This window comes from Meles meles, chromosome 6 (genome assembly GCF_922984935.1).
Source record: "Meles meles chromosome 6, mMelMel3.1 paternal haplotype, whole genome shotgun sequence".
Lineage (NCBI taxonomy): Eukaryota > Metazoa > Chordata > Mammalia > Carnivora > Mustelidae > Meles > Meles meles.
In genome coordinates this window covers 139,725,933-139,750,952 of record NC_060071.1, presented here as the reverse complement: position 1 = coordinate 139,750,952, position 25,020 = coordinate 139,725,933, and the positions used below count along the sequence as shown (strand labels likewise).

Below are 25,020 nucleotides of genomic sequence, written 5' to 3'. Positions count from 1 at the left end.
AAATCTCTTACAGGGAGACAGCTTACCTTGAAGATTTTGATGCGAAAATTCAGATAATAAGTTTAATACAAATACTATTGAATTATTTAGTAAGCCTTGGAATTTGTGGGCTGAACTAGAATTCTTCTTACAAACTAACCCGTGTTTTGTGCATATCCTGAATGGAATGGTATCATACAAGAAAGCATTCTACTTCAACTATACTTATATGTAGTAATGAGCCAAGGAGTAAGATAGACCACCTACCATATGCGATTTCAGAAGTGTTAAGCTGTTTGCAAATTTTTAATTAATTGTAGTAAACTTAAGAGTCAGGAAAGATTTGAGATCTCTTTGATAACACAGTGACACCAGTATCTGGAGTTTCATCTTCTGTTATTTCAACAGATTTAATGTGGGTAGGTCACATCTTAGCTATGGAATTATTTTACTTGAAATAATTTCCGGCATTTTGAAAGTTGCTTATGAAGTTACCAGGACCTCTGTAGGATAATCTATCTTTTGTTTCATTTTTAGAGTGTTCAACCAGATTCTTCTTCTCCCAGACACGTAAGTCACTCTAATATGCCTGTAACTTACAATTCTCTAACATTCATCGAAACCTTCTTTTGGTCATATGTCAGATTGAATTAAGATTTATGTTACTATTTTCTCATCTAAGTTTTGACTCTCTACTAGAAAGAGAGATGATTTATTAGCGTGAAATAAAATGCCATTCTAATTGTGGAATCTAAGTCTCAGTTGAAAATGAGCATAATAATTCATTTTTTGACAGCCTGTTTCAGGAGGAGGTTACCAATTAAGTAGACATGGTTCATATAAACTCAAGAAACATTGTTATTTAATAACTTAAATTTAACAAAGTTTGAAGAATAAATCATGAGTAAGTATTGAAAAATAGAATTTTGAAGTAAGGAGAACTGTACATTCTTTTGCTTAGGTAATCATTAAGAGCAAGAATAAAGAAGGAATAAATTGATCTTGCGTTTAGACCTGTGGACACTATAAAGAGATTAAAAACCTTATTATTCACTTTGTGACTTTGAAAAGAGTATTAGCTGCTAAATGGTATTTTTTATGAAGTGTGATCCAATTTTAGAACTCAACATAGAGTATTTATTTAATAGACTAAAGGGCATTCTCTTTACAATAGTACAAAAACAGACTCCAAAAACAGTTTACGATGATGCCTTCTTTCTTGAATATAATTACGCATACACTGGAATACTTAATAGTGACTGTGGATGAGCAAAACAGAACAGGGAAGCAAATTATTTTCTTTCAACTGATTGTTTAATACGCTTTTGAATGCTTTTGAAGTGTATGATATATGGAAGCTTTTTTTTTTTAACTTCAAATTTTAAACTTCAAATTTTGACATAATTTGAAAAGTTGCAAGGCTTGCGCAAAGAATCCTTGATGCCATTCACCCAGATCCCTGTGTGAACATTTACCATATTTGCTTATTCCCTTCCTAGTTTTTTCCACCACCCCTGCCCCACCCCGTCCATTCCACACACACTTTCCTGAGAGTGGATTGTAAACACAGTGCCCCTTTACCTCTAAATACACCCATGTATTTTCCTAGAAACAGAGGCATTCCTTTACATGTTTAATTTTAATATAATTACTAAAATCAGGACATTGAACATTGATAGAATACTATTTTCTAATCTGCAGATCTTACTCAGGCATTTCCTGTTGACTCAGTTGGCAGTAGTAAATTCCTGATTATGCGTTTACTATTTTTAGCCTCCTTTAATCTGGAGCAGTTCCTCAGTATGTGTCTTTCACAATATTGACACTTTTGATGGGTACATGCCATTTATTTTGTAGACCATCCCTTAATTTGAGTTTGTCTGATGTTTTCTTCTTGATTAGATACAGGATATGCTTTTTGGAAGGAAAATTATGAAAGGGATGTGTTTTTCTCAGTGCATCATTTCAGGAAGCATGTGATGTTGATTCATCCTTTTATTGGTGATGTTAACTTTCATTTTTGGCTGAGGGTAGTGTCTGCAGGGTTTTTCAGACTCCACAGTATTAACGTTTGAGGCTGGACACTTCTTTGTTGAGAATCTGTGCGAGGGAGGGGCGCTGTCCCATACATAATAAGATGTTTAATATTATCTCTGACCTCCATCCAGTAGATGCCAGTAGCACACTCCCCAGTTGTAACAACAGCATGTCTTTAGATACTGCCCAACGTCCTCTAGGGGACAAAGTTCCCTCCCACTCCCTTGAGAACCACTAATTATTGGACTGTTACCATATTTCCCCTGGAGTTAATAAGTGTCTGGTAGGGAGCTATTTGGGGATTTCATATATGTCCCTTTGCCCCGTAAACTTCCACCTGCTTGTTGTCAGTAAAAAAATCTATTGATATTTCTTGCCTGAATCAGTTATCATTTGATGGTTGCCAAATAGTGATTTTCTAGTTCATCATTCCTTCCACATTTGTTAGTTGACTTTTTACTGTAAGGAAGAACTTTTCCTTCTGTATTTACTTATTTGTAATGGTATGGATTCATATTTTATTCAGTGGACTATAATATTACTAATGTTTATTTTGAGGCACAAATTATCTCTGATTGAGCCACTGGGAGCCCACCAAGCTGCCCTCTCTGTCCTTTTGCATATCCTTATCAATCTTTTAAGTACTTCGTTCCTTTTCACAGTAGTACATTCCAGGCTCATCTATATATACGTTCCCTACCCTAGGCCAAAACCAGCCTTTTCTCTGTGAAGGCCTGAGCTTTTTTAGTCAATAATGCTATTTATAAACTAAGATCTTGAGGCTAGTAATCTTTATTCTAGAATGTCATTGCTTCTAGGTCCTCTCAATGGCTAAAGCTAGGAAATATATTTGTGTATACACATATGTGTATGCATACGTGTGTACACACATCTTCTGTCGATTTGTGTGTGTATTAAAAATGATAAACTCATATCGATACCTCTGATGTCAGTCCGGTGTCACAGGGTTCAGTCTCTTCTTCCCGTATTTGTGATTTCCTTCTGCCACAGTTAGATCCTTGGCTTCCACATAGATACATTTTGAATCCTTACAATATAAGCTATCAAAGATCTCAGTAGCTAGTTGTGGGTCTTAAAATCAACTAACTGACTTTCTTTTTTAAATATCATTTTCAGGGCCATAATCGTATCATTGCCTACAGTAGACCAGTTTATTTCTGTTTGTGTTGTGGTCTTATTTGGCTTCTGGATTATGGTAGCAGAAACCTTACTACAACCAAGTTCAAATTATATGGAATAACTTTCACTAATCCACTGGTGTTTATATCAGCCAGGGATTTAGTTATAGGTGAGTCATCTTTAAAGTGTTTCAGATCTTAACATTAATTTATTTGTACACAAATAGTTCCCTAATAAATAGATTAATTATATAGTTAAAAATGGTTTTAATAGGCTTACTTTGCTATTTATTGTAATCCTGTCAGTGAGGAACAAAACTATTTGAATGAAAAAAGTTAATGATGAATAAATATTATAGTAATTCTTGTGTTCTCAAAGCAGATGTGATGGAAATTTTCCTTTGAATTCTGTATCTCAGATAACTTATACGAAAATGATTGAAGTAATTTTAAAAGCTATTCTTCATCATTGAAAAAATTATTTAATACCCAAGCAATTACATAGAAATAATTTACAATGATTTTTTAAAAAAACTGCTTACCAGTTTATATTCATTTTGGATTTTTTAAATCATGTATGATCTTAAAATGAACAAAAGGATAGATGTTGTGTAAATGTTTTTAATATGCCTTTCTTTTCTTCTGTAGTGTTTACACTCTGTTTCCCAATAGTATTTTTCATTGGTCTCCTGCCTCAGGTGAATACATTTGTAATGTACCTTTGTGAGCAATTGGATATTCATATCTTTGGTGGTAATGGTGAGTAGTTCTTTTAAAAATTACAGATTCTAGTATTACTTTTACAGATTATTAAGTAATAAAGTAACATTAAAATACCTTAACAGTAGAATTGAAATGAGAAAGAAAAAGGAAATTATTTAATAATTAAAGACTGAGCAGGAATTACTTTGTAGATAGGAAGAAGTAGTCAAGTCTGCCCCTTTATTGAAAGATCCAGGAATAATGGATCTTTTTTATTTATAAGAAATGACCAAGTACTTTTGCCTAAAACTAAAAGTTGTAGTGAGTTTAGATGGTGTCTTCATAGACTTATGAAATATTTATAAATGTTATATATCCCAAATAGTTTGACCTCTGATACGTAGCATTATATTTGAATTTTGAACTAGTATGTGTATTTGGTATGTCTCTGAATGTGGTTTCAGAGCACTGTTATTTCTTTAGAATGGAAACATCAAAACCAGATGTTTTTAGTAAAAGTATTATCCTAAATAAGGTTTTTAGAAGTATCTCTGTGTTTTGAAAAATTTTTGAAGGGGAATGAATGAAGACTGGGCTGGTCTAAATTTAGCATAGCTTAATGGGTAGAAGATTGTTTTCATTATTTAGGGTATGGAGGGTACTTAGGATAGGTAATTTATAATAGTGAGCTTCATCATATATTGTTAAAAACTTCTAGTTTTTTAAAACCTCCTAAAGGGGCGCCTGGGTGGCACAGTGGATTAAGCTGCTGCCTTCGGCTCAGGTCGTGATCTCAGGGTCCTGGGATCGAGCCCCGCATCGGGCTCTCTGCTCGGCAGGGAGCCTGCTTCCCCTTCTCTCTCCCTCTGCCTACTTGCGATCTCTCTCTCTGTCAAATAAATAAATAAAATCTTTAAAAAAAAAAAAAAAAAAACCTCCTAAAGAAGATTTTTTTCCTGTAGGTTTTTTTTTTCATGGTTAACATATAAAATTACTATGAACAAAAGGAGAGCTATTTTAGCTGTCCCCTAGTCCTTATTAGTAATCCCATTGAATCTGTTTTTCCACTTGTAAGAATAGAGTTAAAAAATTTTTTTTATCTTTTATTGAAGTGTAGTTGATATTGGCATACAGTATTATATTAGTTTCAGGTATATGACATAGCGATTCAATAATTTCATACATTAAAAAAAAGCTTACCCCCCGTAAGTGTAGTTATCATCTGTCACTCTTCAAAGTTATTACAATATTATTGACTGTATTCCCTATTTTATACTTTACATTCTGTGGTTTGTTTATTTTCTAACTGGAAGTTTGTCTCTCTTTTTTTTAAATTTTTTTTTTATTATTAATTTATTTGGAAGTTTGTCTCTTAATCCCTTTCACCTATCTTGCCCAGCCCTGCCCCGGTTCTCAGCCATCAGTTTGTTACATGTTTGTGTGTCTGTTTCTGTTTTTGTTTTTTTTTTTTGTTTTTTAGATTCTACATGTGAGTGAAATCATATGGTATTTGTCTTTTTTTGTCTGACCTATTTCACTTAGGATAATGCCCTGTTGGTCCATCCATGTTGTTGCAAGTGATAGTATTTCAGTCTCGTTTGTGGCTGAGTCTTTATCTGTTCATCTGTTGATGGACACTTACCTTGCTTCCATGTCTTGACCATTACAAATAATGCTGCAATAAACAGGAGTGCATGTATGTTTTTGAATTAGTGTTTTCATTCTTTTTGCGTAAATAACCAGAAATGGAATTAACTGGATCATATAGTACCATTTTTAACTTTTTTGAAGAAATCCTATACTGTTTTTCTTTCTTTCTTTTTTTTTTTTTTTTAAAGATTTATTTATTTATTTATTTGACAGAGAGAGAGAGAGATCACAAGTAGGCAGAGAGGCAGGCAGAGAGAGAGGAGGAAGCAGGCTCCCTGCGGAGCAGAGAGCCCGATGTGGGGCTTGATCCCAGGACCCTGAGATCATGACCTGAGCCGAAGGCAGCGGCTTAATCCACTGAGCCACCCAGGCGCCCCTCCTATACTGTTTTTCTTAAATGCTGCACCAGTTTACATTCCCATGAACAGGTGTATCAGTGTTCCTTTTTCTCCACATCCTTGCCAACACTTGTTATTCCTTGTCTTTTTGATGGTAGCCACTCTGGTATGAACTGATACCTGATCGTGGTTTTGATTTGCATTTCCTTGATGATCAGTGATGTTGAATGTCTTTTCATGTGTCTATTAGCCATCTGCATAACTTCTTTAGAAAAATGTCTTTTAAGGTCTTCTGTACATTTTAGTCAGATTACCTATGGTTTTTGCCCATGTTGAGGTGTATGAGTTCTTTAGATATTTTGGATGTTAACCCTTTATTGGATGTGTCATTTGCAGATACCTTCTTCCATTCAGTAGGTTGCCTTTTTGTTTTGTTCTTATTTTCCTGCACTCTGCAAAAGCTTTTTCAGTTTGATGTAGTCCCGATTGTTTATTTTTGCTTTTTTTTCCTTTGCTTGAGGAGACAGATCCAGGAAAATATTGCCAAGGCTGATGTCTAACACATTACTGTCTGTGTTTTCTCTTAAAAGTTTTATGGTTTCATGTCTTACATTGTTAAGTCTTTAATCTATCTTGAGCTTATTTTTGTGTGTGGTGTAAGAAAATGTTACAGTTTAATTCTTTTGTTTATAGCTGTCAAGTTTTGAGGTGGATCTGTTTTTTTGTTGTTGTTAGTAATTAGTCAGATCTGTACTTTGTGAGAATTAATTGACACTTGGTAATATAAATTTACTTCTTTGGGTAATGTAGGTTCTGTTTACAGAGCCTAATACCTTTTGTTGAATACTTAATACATTGCCAGTTCTTTTAAGTCTCTGCCAGCTTCATTTTCCCATACTTTTGTAAATAATAAGATACAGTCTCAAAGCATAATATAGGTACAATTTTTTCTGCCATGTATAAGTGTTCATTACTTTATCAAAAATTGTGAGTAATAAACCTTTGTCATTTCAGAATCTTTTCAAAGGATAGAATGATGTAACTGAATTTGACATAACTGAATTTCTAAAAGTCAAATGAGTACATATTTCATTGTAGTCAATATTATAGCATTTTAAATATTTTTAAGATTTTTTTCCACAAATGTCTATAAAATACTAATTTTTTCCCCTTTCCTGTGCAGCCACTACAAGCTTGCTTGCAGCACTTTACAGTTCTATCTGCAGCATTGTGGCAGTTGCCTTACTTTATGGATTGTGTTATGGCGCTTTAAAGGTAAGCAGTACATTATGGTACAATTTTGTCTTTAAGGCTATTTTTCTATATGAAGATTGTTTTAAATTGACTAATCATGATTTAAGCTCCCATTCCCACATTCTCCCTGCAGCCATTTTAGCACTGATTTCCATAATCTTTGTATACTGAACATTATTCTCATTCTCATTTACTTTGAATTTAAAAGCAGTTTCATGGTTAACCATTATTAAAAGTAAATCCTTTTCCACGTAGTAGTAATCATAGGTTCATATTAGAAACAGATTATTAAAAAAAGGTTGTCTGGGTAGAGATGGTCATGTAGTAATAGAATATGAAATTAATCTTAGATTTTTACTTAAGGATATATATAAGTGCTATTCACATAAAGATATCTTTTTTTTTTTTTTAAGATTTTATTTATTTATTTGACAGAGAGAGAGGTCACAAGTAGGCAGAGCAGCAAGCAGAGGTAGAGGGGGAAGCAGGCTCCCCGTGAGCAGAGAGCCCGATGCGGGACTCATTCCCAGGACCCTGAGATCATGACCCGAGCCGAAGGCAGAGATCATGACCCGAGCCGAAGGCAGAGGCCCAACCCACTGAGCCACCCAGGTGCCCCCACATCAAGATATCTTCAAGACGTGTGAATACAAGTGCAAGGACTGCAATTTAAGATACATTCTAGTAAAAATTTAACGCACTGAAATTTAGCGTCATTGTTGGCTTAGAAGGATCTGGATGAGCCTTAATTCACTTCATGTTAAAAAGATTGCCACCAAGTTGTAAACAAAAATTTTAAATTTCTTGAGAACAACTCTCAGCACCTATTATTATTATTCTTATTTTTTATTACTATTTTTAAGGATTTTATTTATTTATTTGACTGAGACACAGAGAGAGAGGGAACACAACCAGAGGAGGGGCAGAGGGAGAAGCAGCCTTCCTGGGCAGGGTACCCTGTGTGGGCCTTGATCCCAGGACCCTGAGATCATGACCTGAGCTGGAGGCAGACGCTTTAACGACTGAGCCACCCAGGTGCCCTATTTTTATTTTTATCATTAATGCAAGACAGTCAGAGAATGATAGGGTTGAAAAGACTAAGAGAAGTGGCTTACAGCATCCTGTTTTGCATCATTTATTCAGTAACATTTAGGGAGTGTTTGCTGTGTTCCCAGGACTGCACTAAACACCATTTCCTGCTTTTAAGTAGTTTGTCTGTTAGCTGTGATTAATAAGTCAGCCATCACTTTCAACAGGGGATGATGAAGGCTGTGAAAATGGAGTGGTACAGGTATATAATCATCACCTTATTTAGCCAAGAGGGATTAAAGACAGTTTTCCAAGGGGTAGCTTTTTAACCAGTATTTGACAGACAGATAGAAATCAGCTAGTTGAAACAAGGGATAGAGAACCGTGGAGTTGTCAAGATAATGTGGTGCATATAGGAAACAGCCAATAATTTGGAATTGCTGGAAGTTTGGGTGCACGAGGAAAGATGGCCTTCAGTAAGGCTGGAAAGATAAGCAGTGGCTAGATTATAAAATACCTTACCCTGAACGTATTGGGTAGAGATTGAAAACCATCATAATATTCTTTTTTTAAAGACCTTTGGAATATTTGAGGTAAGGTAAAGAAATGATCAGTGTGTGTTTCAGAAAGACTGCTTGGTCTCTGGCGTGAGGATTGATAAACCCCTGGCCAGACTCATCAAAAAGAAAAGAGAAAGGACCCAAATCAATAAAATCATGAATGAAAGAGGAGAGATCACAACTAACACCAAAGAAATACAGACAATTATAAGAACATACTATGAGCAACTCTACGCCAACAAATTGGCCAATCTGGAAGAAATGGATGCATTCCTAGAGACATATAAACTACCACAACTGAACCAGGAAGAAATAGAAAACCTGAACAGGCCCATAACCAGTAAGGAGATTGAAACAGTCATCAAAAATCTCCAAACAAACAAAAGCCCAGGGCCAGACGGCTTCCCAGGGGAATTCTACCAAACATTTAAAGAAGAACTCATTCCTATTCTCCTGAAACTGTTCCAAAAAAATAGAAATGGAAGGAAAACTTCCAAACTCATTCTATGAGGCCAGCATCACCTTGATCCCAAAACCAGACAAGGATCCCACCAAAAAAGAGAACTACAGACCAATATCCTTGATGAACACAGACGCAAAAATTCTCGCCAAAATACTAGCCAATAGGATTCAACAGTACATTAAAAGGATTATTCACCACGATCAAGTGGGATTTATTCCAGGGCTGCAGGGTTGGTTCAACATCCGCAAATCAATCAATGTGATAGAACACATTAATAAAAGAAAGAACAAGAACCATATGATACTCTCAATAGATGCTGAAAAAGCATTAGACAAAGTACAGCATCCCTTCCTGATCAAAACTCTTCAAAGTGTAGGGATAGAGGGCACATACCTCAATATTATCAAAGCCATCTATGAAAAACCCACCGCAAATATCATTCTCAATGGAGAAAAACTGAAAGCTTTTCCATTAAGGTCAGGAACACGGCAGGGATGTCCATTATCACCACTGCTATTCAACATAGTATTAGAAGTCCTAGCCTCAGCAATCAGAAAACAAAAAGAAATTAAAGGCATCCAAATCGGTAAAGAAGAAGTCAAACTATCACTCTTCGCAGATGATATGATACTATATGTGGAAAACCCAAAAGACTCCACTCCAAAACTGCTAGAACTTGTACAGGAATTCAGTAAAGTGTCAGGATATAAAATCAATGCACAGAAATCAGTTGCATTTCTGTACACCAACAACAAGACTGAAGAAAGAGAAATTAAGGAGTCAATCCCATTCACAATTGTACCCAAAACTATAAGATACCTAGGAATAAACCTAACCAAAGAGACTAAGAATCTATACACAGAAAACTATAAAGTACTCATGAAAGAAATTGAGGAAGACACAAAAAAATGGAAAAATGTTCCATGCTCCTGGATTGGAAGAATAAATATTGTGAAAATGTCTATGCTACCTAAAGCAATCTACACATTTAATGCAATCCCTATCAAAATACCATCCATTTTTTTCAAAGAAATGGAACAAATAATCCTAAAATTTATATGGAACCAGAAAAGACCTCGAATAGCCAAAGGAATATTGAAGAACAAAGCCAAAGTTGGTGGCATCACAATTCCGGACTTCAAGCTCTATTACATGGCGTGAAAGGACATTAAAATATAAGCAGGAAGGATCAGCAGTGGAATGAGTTGTATTACAATCTTGAAATTATGAGGGACCTAGCTAAAATTGGGTTCACTGAATATATCTGGGGACTCTATGGATAAAGAGAGAAAAGCCGGAAGATGGTCCAGCATGACTTCTGGGTAGGCTCTGCCTTGAACAGCTGGTTAAATAGTGATACTAGTGCCTCTGATTGGAAATCTTTGAGATCAGTGAAGAAAGTGATTGTTTACAGATGGATACATTCACTTGATGATTTTTTTGTTAAGATTTTATTTATTTATTTGACAGAGATCACAAGCAGGCAGAAAGGCAGACAAAGAGAGAGGGGGCAGCAGTCTCCCTGCAGAGCAGAGAGCCCGATGCGGGGCTCGATCCCCGGACCCTGAGATCACGACCCTAGCCGAAGGCAGAGGCTTTAACCCACTGAGCTACCCAAATGCCCCTCATTTGATGATTTTATGGGTATCCAGAGATGCATAGTAGGTAGTTATATGTAGAAAGGTTTGAGGTAATGATTAAAAGATTTAGGATTCATCAGCTAAATGAAAGTGTAAGTAAAAGACTGCTAACCTGGACTGACAAGAGGAAATGGTTACAGGTAGATTGTTGGGAAATACAAATACTTAAGTGATGGATAGAACAGAGTCCCACAAAGGAAACTTTAGAGGCAGGATTGTCTGAAAAACCTTTTTATTGAATTTGGCAGTTTATTGGTGACTTCAACAAAACAGCTTTTTGGTGTTTTGGCTGAGGAAGCTAGATTAATATAAGGCTGTCTTTGAATAAATATTAAGGAAATATAAGATAAGCTTTCTAAACATGTACATAATGGGGGTTGTTTTCAGGTTTTTATTTTTTAAAAAGATTTGATACTTGATTGGATTTAAAAGAAGAGAGGGAGATAACTTGATGGAGCTAAGTCCAGGAGGAAATTGGAAGAAAGGAGATCCAAATGCAAGCTTCTCCCAAGTTCACCACCTGTAAACCATCGTAGTTTACAGGAGTCATGTTTTGGAAATTGAGAGATTATTTGGAAGTTGAAATCATAGATGTTAACCATGCAATAAGTTTTCTAGCCCAGTGTACAAAGGTGTATTTAACTCTAATTAAGTAGCAGAACAGCAGTTATAAAACTGCCAAACAGAACCTTGTCTCCTAAGGCAGGCAGGAAGATAGGTTATTTTCCTCTTTTGTTGGTTGTGGTGTTCTATTACACTATTTTAGTTTACGATGTCATCCATTACAATAAATCTACAGATTTAGAACATTTTTATGTGCTAATGTGGAATGGTTTTCAAGACAAAACATGCTTTTTTCCAAGATTTATTGAAGTATAATCAACAAATAAAATGATAAGATATTTTAAAGTATATGTGATGATTTGATTCACTGTGAAAGGATTCTCCTCATCAAGTTAATACATTTATCACCTCCCATTTTCTTTTGTTTTGCTTTGGTGAGAGCATTTAAGTTCTACTCTTGGAGCAAATTTCAGTTGTACAGTACAGTGTCATCAACCATAACCATTACGTTACACATTAGATCCTCAGATCTTACTCATCCTTTTAAAAACTTTTAAGTTTATTTAAATTTTTAATTGAGTATAATTTGACATATTATTAGTTTCAGATGCACAACATAATTTGATATTTATATGTATTGTGAAATGATCACAATAAGTCAACATTGTTCAGCACACAGTTACAAAGTTTTTTGAGTATGTATCCTGATGAGAACTTTTAATCTCTTTCTCCTAGCAGCTTTCAAATAAGCAGCGCTGTCTTCATTTCTCACCCCCCCCCCCCAGCTAGACCTTAATTGAAAGTTTATACTCTTATCTTTTTTACCAACCTTTCCCTGTTTCCCACACCTCCCAGTTCCTGGAAGCTACTGTTCTATTCCTGTTCCTACGAATTCGACTTTTTTCCTTTAAAAAAAAATTCATGTATATGTGATACTATGCATTACTTGTCTTTTATCTGTCCGGCTCACTTCAGTTAGCAAAATGCCGTCCAGTTTCCTCCATGTTGTTACAAATGACAAGATTTCCTTCCTTTTTAAGGTTGAGTAATACTCTTGTGTGTGTGTGTGTGTGTGTGTGTGTGTGTGTGTGTGTGTGTGTGTATATACATACATATACACACACATATATATATCACATTTTCGTGTGTGTGTGTTTTACTAAAACGGAAGGTAATATCCCCCAAAATGGGTGTTTCCTTTGTGCTTTTGCTTTTGTTTCTGAAATACTTCCAATGGTTTGTATATACATAGAATAATGCTGGAAGAATATGCAAGACATTGATAACTGTAGCTATTTCTGGGCAGCTAGATGCATTGGGAGACATTATTGCATACCATTAGGAATGATTTGTTGTTGTTTTTTTTATCTATTTACTAATACAGACATTTACATTTATTATTTCTTGATTTTTGCTTTCCTTGTGTTTATTCTTTCATTTTTCCTTGACCTTTTTGGCTCATTAAAAGCTAATTTTTTTTTCTAAAATAACTTTAATGCATTCTAGTAATGTGTGTATACTTTCTAATGTTTTCATATTTTTAAGAGATTGCTAGAATTTGGGCCATTACAGAGTAAAGAGAAAATGTTCAAACCCACTGCAGTGGGTAGAACAGAGCCATCTTTTAATCTTTTGAAGCAGGTTCACTTCCCTTTTGTTTTTTATAGTTACTGAGTTTTCTCCCACTTCTGAATCAGAGTTCACTGAAAACCCAGAGCTGATTGGGTTTGTTTTGCTTTTTACTTTTTTAGTTAGTGATTCAATAAAGGTTGTAGTTACTACTTTTTAAATATTCCTGAGTTATTTTGAATATGTGATCATTATAAATTATTGATCTAAGTACATGATTTTGAGATCAATTTAAGAATGCTTTTCCTTTGTCTGAGAGCAATAAAGAGTAGTGTCAAACATTTGTCAGATAAGGAATTAATCTTTAGTTTTCTCCAAACCCTTGTTTTTTTTTTAATTGAGAAAAAATTTACATAGAGTGAAATCCATGTAACTTAATCACAAATTTGAGAAGTTTTAACAAGTGCATATACCTGGGTAATACATATCCTTCTCAAAATGTAGTTCCATTACCACAAGAAATTTCCCTCATATTCCTTTTTCAGTCCCCCTGCCCCAACCACTTTTACAATTTGGGGTTCTTGAACTTCATATAAATAGAATCATACCTCTTCTGTAGCTGATGTATTTTGTTCAATATAATGTTTCGAGATTCTTAGTGCAGGAAAATAACCCATTTAGTTTTAAATCATTCCTCCTCCCATTGTATGCATATGTCAGCTTCTCTGCTGTCCTTGAGGGGAACATCTGAGTTGTTCAGAGTTTAGGAATATTTTTTTATTAAGATTTTATTTATTTATTTATTTATTTATGGACACAGAGAGCCAGCACAAGCAGCCAGGAAGGAGCAGAGGGAAAGGGAGAAGCAGGCCTTCTCCCTGAGCAGGGAGCCAGACTTGGAGCTCTATTCCAGGACCCTGGGATCACCACCTGAGCTGAAGGCAAAAACTTAACAGACTGAACCACCCAGGCACCTCTGGAGTTTAGGAATAGTGTGAATAAAGCTGCAATGAACACATGTATGAACACATGTATGTTTTAATTTTACTTGGGTAAATTCCAGAAATGGAATTGCCAGTTTTCTAAAGCAGATGTTCTGGACATCTTTTTATTAGTTTTCATGTTTACTTAAGTTGTACATGTATATCTTTCAAAGAATCAAATATTTCTACAGGACTTATCACCAGAAACAACCATCTCCTACCTCTTTATCCCCTCCCTAGAGTTACCACTCTCAGGGACACCTGGGTGGCTCAGTGGGTTAAAGCCTCTGCCTTCCGCTCAGGTCATGATCCCAGGATCCTGGGATTGAGCCCCGCATTGGGCTCTCTGCTCATCAGGGGGCCTGCTTCCCTTCAAATCTCTCTGCCTACTTGTGATTTCTGTTAAGAAATAAATAAAATCTTCAAAAAAAAAAAAAAAAAAAGAGTTACCACTTTCAGTTCTTTGAGTTGATTCTTTTGGTATTTACCTCCTGGTGTCTAAGTAACTGACTTATACTTCTTATATTTTGTCAAGTTTTATGCATTATCCATGGACCGTGCTTTATGGAAGTTGTAGGCTTAACTTTCTTTACTCTCTTGCTGCACATGTCAACCACACGTGGTATTCCTTGTCTCTCTCATAAGCCTGATATGTTTCCCTTATTATCACTGTGCAAATGCTATTCCAACATACATTTTATTTTCTCTTTTACTTTTTTCCTTATGTGTTTATCTCTCTTTCATTCTTAAACTCCTGTATTATTTAACTTCCTTCTCAGTAAATCCAGACATCAGGTGGTTCAGTTCCTGGCTCCACCACCTAATTGAACAAATTACTTGAACCCTTTGTGCCTGAGTTTCTCATCTATAAATTGGAGAGTAATAGTACATATCTCCAAGGATGATCTTAATAATTAATTTAGGAACTACTTAGCAAAGAGCTAAGAATGGGGCTTGACACATAGTGTTCAGTGTGATTATATAATGATATTTTGATGTAGCCATTACAAAAATGCCTCTATGTTGTGATATGGAACAATTTTGAAGACTTCATTATTTAAAAAAAAAGAAACCCAAATTATTTAATAAACTACTATTGGGATTCTCACACCTATCATTTCCCCTTCTTGAACTCCAGAGAAAGAAGAAGGAATAGAATGCTATTTACTTACTGGCCATACTTAAGAACTACTGACTATTCCTTTCATCAGTATTGTCTACTCTTTTTTTTTTTTTTTTTTTTTTTTGTATTGTCTACTCTTTATCAAGGACCGTGCTAGTAGACTCCAGAAATATTGCAGTGAGCAGACATTGCATGACATATCCACGTCCACATGTTTGGTTGGCTTTAGAAGCTAGCCTTTGCATTATTTCTTTTGGGGAATATGCAGTTCATTACTCAAGAGCACAGAAAGCCTACTCAATTTTCTGGAAGACTGTGAAATAATGGCATATTGTGTATGAGCAAAGGTATCAGGATAAAAGCACAGCAATGTCTCATCTGTTTTATCTAATGTGTTGTACCATGTGTTGCCTTTTCCCTATTCCATTATTATGTCGAATCAACCAAGTTATTTCATTTTCTAAAGGGAGAATGTAGTTTACCCTAAACCTTATACCACTTGAAATACAAAGAAATTGACAGCAGCATGTTATCAGAAGCAAATGTCTTATCCTTAGTGTATAAATACAGTTTTAGTACCAAAAGAAATCTGAAGATGATCTAGTAGTTAGATTCTAGCTCACCAAAAAGTAGTAACTCTAAATTTATCTGGGATAAAATACAATTAGTAATATGGCTAAAAGTTTTTGGTAAATTTATCTTCCTCCAAAATACTGACATAAAAGAATTATATGATAGATGATAAAAAAGATGCATATTGTTCTTTTTTTTTTTTTTTTTTAAGATTTATTTATTTGACAGAGATTACAAGTAGGCAGAGAGAGAGAGAAGGAAGCAGGCTCTCCGCTAAGCAGAGAGCCCGATGCGGGGCTCGATCCCAGGACCCTGGGATCATGAAGATGCATATTGTTCTATGAAACTTTTTTCCCAACAGGATTCCTGGGATGGCCAACATATTCCAGTACTTTTCTCCGTTTTTTGTGGTTTGTTAGTGGCAGTATCCTATCATCTCAGCAGACAAAGCAGTGATCCATCTGTGCTTTTGTAAGTGAAATCAGTCGTTATTTAATTAAAGAAATTTAAGTAAGTTCGCATTTCTTTCAAATTTAACTTTCAAGATCTGTTTTCCCACTGCCTTGTCAAAGTGCTGTTGACTTAATCTGTATTGGGTTTCAAATACATTAATTTTGGATCATTCTAATCAGTTTGGCTGGGAATATTTGCATTTTCTCTCTTAAGAGGTATTAAAAATATATTTTAATAAAAATATGCTCTTTGTATACTTATTTATAGCATTGTGAACTCTTTAGACACTATCATTTGCTAATGATTAAATATACTTGGAATGCTTGTTTATTTTTTTTTTTAAGATTTATTTATTTTAGAGAGTAAGAGAGTGAGTAAGCATGCATGCATGAGTGGGAGGGACAGAGGGAGAGAGAATCTGAAACTGACTCTCGCTGAGTGTGGAGCCCAGCGTGGGGCTTGATCTCAGGACCCTGAGGTCAGGACCTGAGCAGAAACCAAGAGTTAGATGCTTAACTGATTGCACCACCCAGGCGTCCCTGGAACACTTGATTTTTTATCATAAACTTCATTTGTCATTTGAAGTACAGGTTATCAGGTTATGAATATATTTTTTATTCTTTTTCTTTCTTTTTCTTTTTTTAATTTAAAGCTCTTTGGTGCAATCCAAGATTTTTCCAAAAACAGAAGAGAAAAATCCAGAAGACCCTCTGTCTGAAGTAAAAGATCCACTGCCTGAAAAACTTAGAAATTCTGTTGTAAGTTTTAGCTTTTTACCTGAAAGTCACCTGAAAGATGTAAATTTGAGACAGTTCATCATTTTATATAATGAAGGCCTTTTGAAATTGGGGAAAATGTGTGAACAGGTGTATATTGTTGACTGCCTTTATGTCAAATTTTAACCTGTTAAGAAATGCTCATTTCTCAAAGGTTATTTCTATTTAAAAAAGTATGCTAAACATTCATTTTCTGAGTAGGTAAAATGAAGTAATTTCATTGTTTATAGAATTCTTAATCCTAATCAGTTTAAACTAGGATTTGAAAGATGCATATTTTAACATAAGTTGTTTTTTGTTATTTTCTTGTTGATAAAACTATGTCCTTTTAAATCATCTGCTAATCTTTTAGTGTGTTTTATTCCTCTAGGGCAATCCGAAAATTTTATGTGTTTATTTTTCAGATTGAAGAAGAGAGCAGTTATCTGTATTAATTTAATATATTTAAGAAAATGTAACAATTTAAAAGTTTCTAGTTTAGTAAATTCAATGTCTGTATTCTTTTAGTAATTATTTGAAAAATTAATTTTATAGATTCATATCTGCTTTATGGAACAAAGCATAAAACATTTTTTTCTAAGTTACTTTAGATTATTTCTGCTTGTGAAAAACTCCCCATTTATATGGGTCTTGAATTAGTCATAATATTTACCTTTACTGAACTTGAGCTCTTCACGTATTCTCAGAAACTTTAGAAATATACAAGGATTGAATTCAAACAATTTTTTCTGACTTTAGTTTCCATGTTAGCAAGGACATTTCATGTTAAATTTGGTAAGAGATTTCTGAATGTAGCTTAAAATTAGCATAAATCTGTGGGTCAGTTGATGACCAGTCAAGATATTGAGACATTTTTGATTTACTACAACCACTAAAAGAATCAAAATCTAGTAAGTAAAATAGGACATGCAGTTTCAACATCTTAAAAAAATCAATGAAAATATAACTTTGTTATCCAAAAGAATATCCCCTATAACTGATATAGTAACTTAAGTATCTCACTCATTTCCTTTTCCCATATGTAAAAAATGAAACTTACAGAGCAGTGGCGGGGGGGTGGTGGAATCTTCATTCTAAAAGACTTTGTTATGGGGCATCTGGCTGGCTCAGTCAGTAGAACATGGGACTCCTGGTGTCAGGGTTGTGAGTTCGACCCCCACAGTGGGTGAAGAGATTACTTTAAAAATAAAATCTTTTAAAATAAAACAACTAAAAGGCTTTGTTTTAATATATTATACAGTGTGTAGAACTAGTTTCATTTCCTTGATATTGCAGTTTCAAACCAAAATATCAGGAAATTGGGAAAGAAAAAATTACTAGCCAATTATTATATATAAAAACTATCTAGAAGAATAGGATCAATGAAAAATTATTTCTTTGTTGGGAATAAAAGAAATATGTATTTTTAAATTTTATGTAATTGTTGGATAATTCTGTTTTGTTCTACAGAGTGAGCGTTTACAGTCTGACCTAGTAGTATGCATCGTAATTGGTGTGCTATATTTTGCTATTCATGTAAGCACGGTGTTCACAGTGTTGCAGGTAAAGAATTTTGATCTTTTGATTGGGGGGAAATAACTGTTTAGACTCATTTTTTATTTGACTGTAATATTTGTCAGTGATGCTGAAATATATGACTTTCTGTTTGTTTAGTTTTAACAACAAATATTTATTTTCTCATGGTTTCTCTGAGTTATGAATCTGTAGCTTAGCTAGATGATCTCAGTTCAGGCTGCGTTATGATGCCGTAGTCATGGGACTGCCATGACTTCAGCTGAAGCAGGCCTTAGTTCTTTGCTGACCATTGGCCAGAGATCTGAGTTCCTCTCCATGCGGCCCTCGCCATAGACTGTTCGAGTATCCACACAAAATGGCAGCTGGTTTTCCCTAGAGCCAGTGGTCCTAGAGAGAGAAAGCCCAGGACTGAAGCATCAGTCCTTTATAACTGATGTCAGATGGGACATACCACCACTTTTTCTGTACCTTTGGATCATCCCTGGTACAAGTTTTGGAAAAACCACATAAGAAAGCAGTTGTTAACCATTGAGAGATGTTTGGTTCATAGATTCAAAAATTCACTTTGCTATTTTCTATTAATAATTAGAAAATTGAACTGACAAATTAGAAATTCCTATAAATCTCAAAATCACTTTTAATTTTCCTGATTTCATTCTGCTTTTAGCCTGCTCTCAAGTACGTGTTGTATGCATTGGTCGGCTTCGTGGGTTTTGTAACTCATTATGTGCTGCCTCAGCTTCGAAAACAGCTGCCATGGCACTGCTTCTCCCACCCTCTGCTGAAGACAGCGGAGTACAACCAGTACGAAGTTCGGAGTGAGTATTTTGTTAACTCTGCTCTTTTTAATAGTACGATTTTTTTTTTTTTTTTTTACTTTAGCAGATGACGGTTAAATAAGTATCATCAAGTAACACTTTGGCTTGTGTTTGTTCTACTTAGATTTGAAGTTGTGATGAGTCAGACCTTTTGCAGGATGCTTTAATTTCAGTTGAAGTATAAATGTCAGTACCGCAATGCTAACTTCCACAAAATAAAATTACTTCCTTTCTATGTTGTTCTTCACAGACCTCTCATTGATGAATCCTGTGCATGTCTGTGGCTTCTCTTCCAGTCCCTACCTTTCCCTAAATGTTCTTTTCTATATATCGGCAATCCAGTTCTCCTTAAGACTTCTGTTTGAAGTATTTTTAACTCAAAGCATAGGGGAAATAGAGAGCACTTTGTTTCTGTTTCCACCAGTGACACTGTGTCCTACTAGAGAAGGGTGTAAGAGCAGATCAGATGAAAAGAAGTTTAAGACACTTGTAATCGTTTTTACTTCTTCAGATGTGGGATAAGGTATAAACTGACTCAGAAGGAGGCAGGAGTCTCGTCCATTTTAAACCCTGACTTTTCTTTCCTGTCATAAGTAGTTGGTCTTTGTTCATTGGCCCCATGACCTGTGATGTGGCATACTTCCTCATTTTAGAGAAACAGTAAAAGTTCCTAACTATATCATCATTTATTATATATCTGTGATTAAATAAGCCAGTGGTTTTTCCTAAGGCTTTTTCTTCAGTTAGTGAATTATGACAGTAAATTCCTCAATTGTTTGGAGATTAATTGTTCAGAGAATTCTAAAGCTTTTAAAAGCTTTCTGTATCAGACTTGACTATGTATTCTCAAAGCAAATTTCCTGGACCTTTTAGTAAAATTGCTTTGAGTATCCTTTCGAAAGTAATCTCTTTTTCTGAGCAGTCGGCCTCAGCAGTGGGCTTGAAATACTCAGTAAACTATATCATGTGCAGATGTTCTGTCCTCCAGGCTTTGTTGTTCCATCTGTAGTACACAGGCAGAGTAGAGTTAGCATCATTCGGAAGGGCCTGAGGATTTTCAGAATGGCCAGTGAGCACTGGCTTCCACTGAAAGTCACCAGCTGTGTTAGCCCCTAACAACAGAATCAGCCTGGCCTTTGAAGCTTTGAAGCCAGGCGTTGACTTTTCTCTAGCGATGAAAGTCCCACATGGCATTGTCTTCCAGCAGAAGACTGTAGAAGGCTGTTTAGTCTGCACTGAAAATCTGCAGCCACCTTCCTTACTTATCTTCACTGGATCTTCTGCAGAACCTGCTGCAGCTTCTCCATCAGCACCTGCTGCTTCACCTGGCACTTCGATGTTATGGAGACGGCTTCTCCAGACCTCTCTCCTGCAGCCTCCCCACCTGTCTCAGCCTGCACAGCATTGAAGAGAGTTAGGGCCTTGCTCTGGATTATTTTGGCTTAAGGGAATATGACTGGTTTGATCTTCTATGCAGACCACAAACACTTTCTCCATAATTTCCTTTAAGAACTTTTCCCTTGCAGTCACAACTTGACTGATGTTTGGCACAAGAGGCCTAGGTTTTGGCCTATCTTGGCATTTATTTATTTATTATTTTAATAATTAAAAAAATTTTTTTTTATTTTTTAAAGATTTTATTTATTTATTTGATAGAGCACAAGTTGGGGCAGAGGCAGAAGGAAGGGGAGGAGCAGACTCCCGTCTGAACAGGGGAACCGACCTAACCTTATCCCAGGACCCTGGGATCATCACCTGAGTGGAAGGCAGATGCTCAACCAACTAAGCCACCCAGGCACTACTGTCTTGGCTTTTAACACCTTCCTCGTTAGGCTTAATCAATTCCAGCTTTTGATTTAAAAATGAGAGATGTGTAATTCTTCCTTTCACTTGAAGTAACCATAAGTAGCCATTGTAGAATTATTAATTGGCCTAATTTCAATCTTAGGGAATAGGAAAGCCTGAAAGGAGGGAGAGGTATGGTGGAACAGCTGGTCAGGAGAGCCGTCAGAACACATACGTTATTGGTTAAGTTTGCCTTCTTACATGGGTACAGTTCATGTATTCCCAAAGCATACAACAGTAGCATCAAAGATCGCTGACCATAAATCACCATAGCAAATATAATTATAATGAAAAAGTTTTAATATTGCAAGGATTACTAACATGTGACAGAGAGACATGAAGTGAGCAAATGCTCTTGGAAAATGGTACTGATAGACTTACTCAGCATGGGGTTTCCATAAAGCTTCCATTTGTAAAAGATGCAGATCTGGAAAGTAGAATAATGTAAAGCACAATAAATGAGGTGTGCCTATATTTTACACAGTAGATGATATGATCTTCTTACATTGCCTTGTTAGATGCAGCCACTATGATGTGGTTTGAGAAACTTCACGTATGGCTTCTTTTTGTGGAGAAGAATATCATCTATCCATTGATTGTTCTCAATGAACTCAGTAGCAGTGCAGAGACAATTGCTAGTCCAAAAAAACTGGATACAGAGTAAGTACAGTACTCCTCTTATCTATCTATATTTAGCTGCTAGGGGCTGTCATAAGCAATGTCCTAAGACATTGATCAAGGAGCAGTAATTGAGCGTCTCTTTGGTGCAGTGCATGGTGAGATAAAGAAAAATTCAGGTGATACTGTGTCTTTAACTTCCCTTGCCCGAACATCTGTTTCCGCTCTTGTATATCACCACTCCAGACATCTTATCCTCAACTGATATTTTATGAGAGGACATTTATTAAATAAAGTTAATTTTTAATTTTAAATGGTGAGTTTGAGAGATGCCTGTTTTTGTGTACTGTGTAAATGAGGCTGTATCATTGATCACTTGCCTGTGCAGTCATCCTATAAGCCTACCCACTAGGCTAGGTACATGTTGGGTAAGCCTTAATACATGTTTTTTATGTGCCAAATGCTATCAATAGTAAAGCAATAAAAATGCCCAGAAACTGGAGAACCATATATTAGAATTACAGTGCTGTTACTTATTTTTTTAAGCATGCTTATTTATATGAAGGAATAAGAATCATATTACATGTTGTTAAAAGGAAATACTATAGTAGTTTATTTTCATATGCGATTTCCTGACGTTTACAATTTGATACATATATTTTGTAAGCATGGTTAATGAAATGATTTTTTTCTAAAGTTAGTAGATTTTCTGAAGTTCTCAGTCCTTGATTGATGAGTGGTGCTTTCTTTATATTATAGATTAGGTGCTTTAATGATCACCATTGCTGGTCTGAAGTTGCTACGATCCTCTTTTAGCAGCCCTACATATCAGTATGTTACGGTCATCTTTACTGTGCTCTTTTTCAAAATTGATTACGAAGCATTTTCAGAGACCATGCTGTTGGATCTCTTCTTCATGTCCATACTCTTCAACAAGGTAATTTATCACTGAATGGAATTTCCCTATCTGTAAACAGAATCGCCCTAAGTATTACACTGTTTAGTGAGGATTCTGCTTGCATTTCCTTTGCTTCGTTATCTTTTAAGTAATACCTTTATTCAATCAAGCAGTTACTTAGGAGCATTTTAGAATCCCTAGATAATGCTAGTCACTATGATCCATAAAAGACGTATTTCTTGCTATAGGTAGGAGATAAGATTAAGTTATATAGAAAAATTAGAGAAACACCATTAGCTATGTATTTTTAAATATATAGGCTCTTCTAAAAGTGGGTGTGGTTTTGAATAATTCTAGAAATAGACACGGTAATAGTGGAACTGGGCTTTGGGCTCCTGGACAGACAGAGGGAGGAAATAACCTGATAGCTGAATTGAAAATGTTAGACGCTGAGGCCAGTGAGGCCGTGTGGGAGGAATCAGAAGTTAGTTTGATGTTAACATTTGTAGAATATTCTGAAAATTACAAAATGCTTCTACGATTTATTATCTACCCCTAAGAAAGATACTTTTAGTCATTTTATAAATGAGATGGCAAAACTTGGGTCTTCTGCCTCCCTTTCTAAGAATCTTTTTACTGAACATATTACCTTTCTAAACGAAATAGGTTGTGAGTCAAATTATTTGTAAGTTAAATTGAATTTAGATTTCATGTTAACACTGACCACATACAAAGGACTTTGACATATATTATCCCATTTGATAGGTAACAGAGAGCTGAAGCATATGACAGCTACAAAACACAATGAAAGCCCAATTTTAGGCAAGTTAGCCTGGTCAGCCACATTTGGGATGGATTGGGGAAGAGAGAACCTAAAGGTACGGAGAACAGTTTAAGAGACTGTGACAGTAATTTAGATGTGATAGAGGTCTAACCTAGGATGGGAACAGTGCAAATGTAAAACCATTAATCTGAACAAGATTTTAGTGATAGTCAATTTCAAACTATTGTGCTAAATATTGTACTAAGTAGCTTCTAAAATACTGCAGTATTATATTTGTTCAATCACTAATTTGTATGCATTTTTATCATTTATTTCTTCTTCTAGTGAGCATGGTTAACCAAAGGAGGAAGACAGAAAGTTAAAGAATTGTTTGTATAAAGAAGCATGTGGTCTCTCACAAATTTAAATATTTAGGTTGAAAATTTATATGGCATCTTTTTTTGATTGGGAAAAAAGTTAAAGTTTCAATAAAATAGAAACAATCTCTGAAAGGCACTTAATTTGTATTAGTTTGGATTTTCTTAATACTTTCATTTGTTAAACAAATTGTCCTTCAGCGCATACAGTGCTCCAGAACTGTTCTAGATCGGCGAGCAAATAGGGAAAGCTCTGCCCTTAAGGACTGCATTATGTAAGGTTAGCTGATAGAACTTAACAATAATAGCAAGCAAATAATTTTCAAGAGATTTCTTTTTTTTTTTTAAAGATTTTTATTTATTTATTTGACAGAGAGAGAGATCACAAGTAGGCAGAGAGGCGGGCAGAGAGAGAGGAGGAAGCAGGCTCCCTGCGGAGCAGAGAGCCCGATGTGGGGCTCGATCCCAGGACCCTGAGATCATGACCCGAGCCGAAGGCAGCGGATTAATCCACTGAGCCACCCAGGCTCCCCAAGAGATTTCTAATATATTTTTAAAGATAACATTGTAAAATGCAGCATCAGTTAAGTAATCTTACAGAAAAAATTTTGAATATATACGAAAGTGCTTTTACCCACCGACCACTTATCTGTGTAACTGCATATCATTTTTTCTTCAACATTACAGTCAAAATTTGAGTTCAGTCTGGTTCACATTTAAAACCTGAAGTTTAGTTTTCTAAAGTACTGCTTTAGGCAGTTACGATGGCATCTTGATCATACAAATGCTGCTTTTACTTCTCTCATCCTGATCACATCCTGATCAAGGATTACCGGCATAATTTTGAGTCGTCGCAAAGAATGCAGGAGTTCAACTGCGTTTTGTAATTGGTTGAAGTTGTAATTTCTTTTTTTAAATTGAAAGTTAAACAGGTTTGTTTGCAATTAATTTTTGAGCAATTTAAGTATGAGATGTTCAGTGCCTGAGTCACGGCACCGAATTAATTTGAATCTCCTGCCCCAAGACCCTGTGAGTTGGGTCTTGCATTGCCTGAGCTACAGAGGCAGTTTAGGCGAGCACAGTCATTCTGTTCCAGTGTCGAGGACATGCTCAACAACAAAACAAATCCTAACTTACGTAAAGTTAAAATGTGTGTTGTGTTTCCACTGACAGTCACAATTGAAATTAAGAACAGATGCCTAATACGTACTACTCAGTCTTGGGCAGACAGACACTGACAGCTGTTCTCCAGCTTTATTTCCTGCCTGGCTGCTCTCACACTTCTTTTGACATTGCATTTAAAACATACTCAGTTTTCAAAACACTAAATTTGAGGAAAATGTGTCTTATAATA

General features: G+C 35.5%; 1 protein-coding gene across 9 annotated transcripts in view; it reads left to right on the top strand.

The window, feature by feature from the left end:
- Positions 1-25,020, top strand: part of PCNX1 (pecanex 1) — a 162,405-nt gene that overhangs the window by 101,088 nt on the left and 36,297 nt on the right. For all 9 annotated transcript variants that reach the window (XM_046007331.1, XM_046007330.1, XM_046007328.1 and 6 more), the window contains 10 exons: positions 517-549; positions 3,154-3,325; positions 3,804-3,914; positions 7,029-7,120; positions 15,965-16,074; positions 16,709-16,814; positions 18,282-18,374; positions 19,015-19,165; positions 21,529-21,670; positions 22,388-22,565. In XM_046007331.1, coding sequence (XP_045863287.1) covers positions 517-549; positions 3,154-3,325; positions 3,804-3,914; positions 7,029-7,120; positions 15,965-16,074; positions 16,709-16,814; positions 18,282-18,374; positions 19,015-19,165; positions 21,529-21,670; positions 22,388-22,565 — 1,188 coding nt within the window. The remainder of the gene's footprint in view (positions 1-516; positions 550-3,153; positions 3,326-3,803; positions 3,915-7,028; positions 7,121-15,964; positions 16,075-16,708; positions 16,815-18,281; positions 18,375-19,014; positions 19,166-21,528; positions 21,671-22,387; positions 22,566-25,020) is intronic.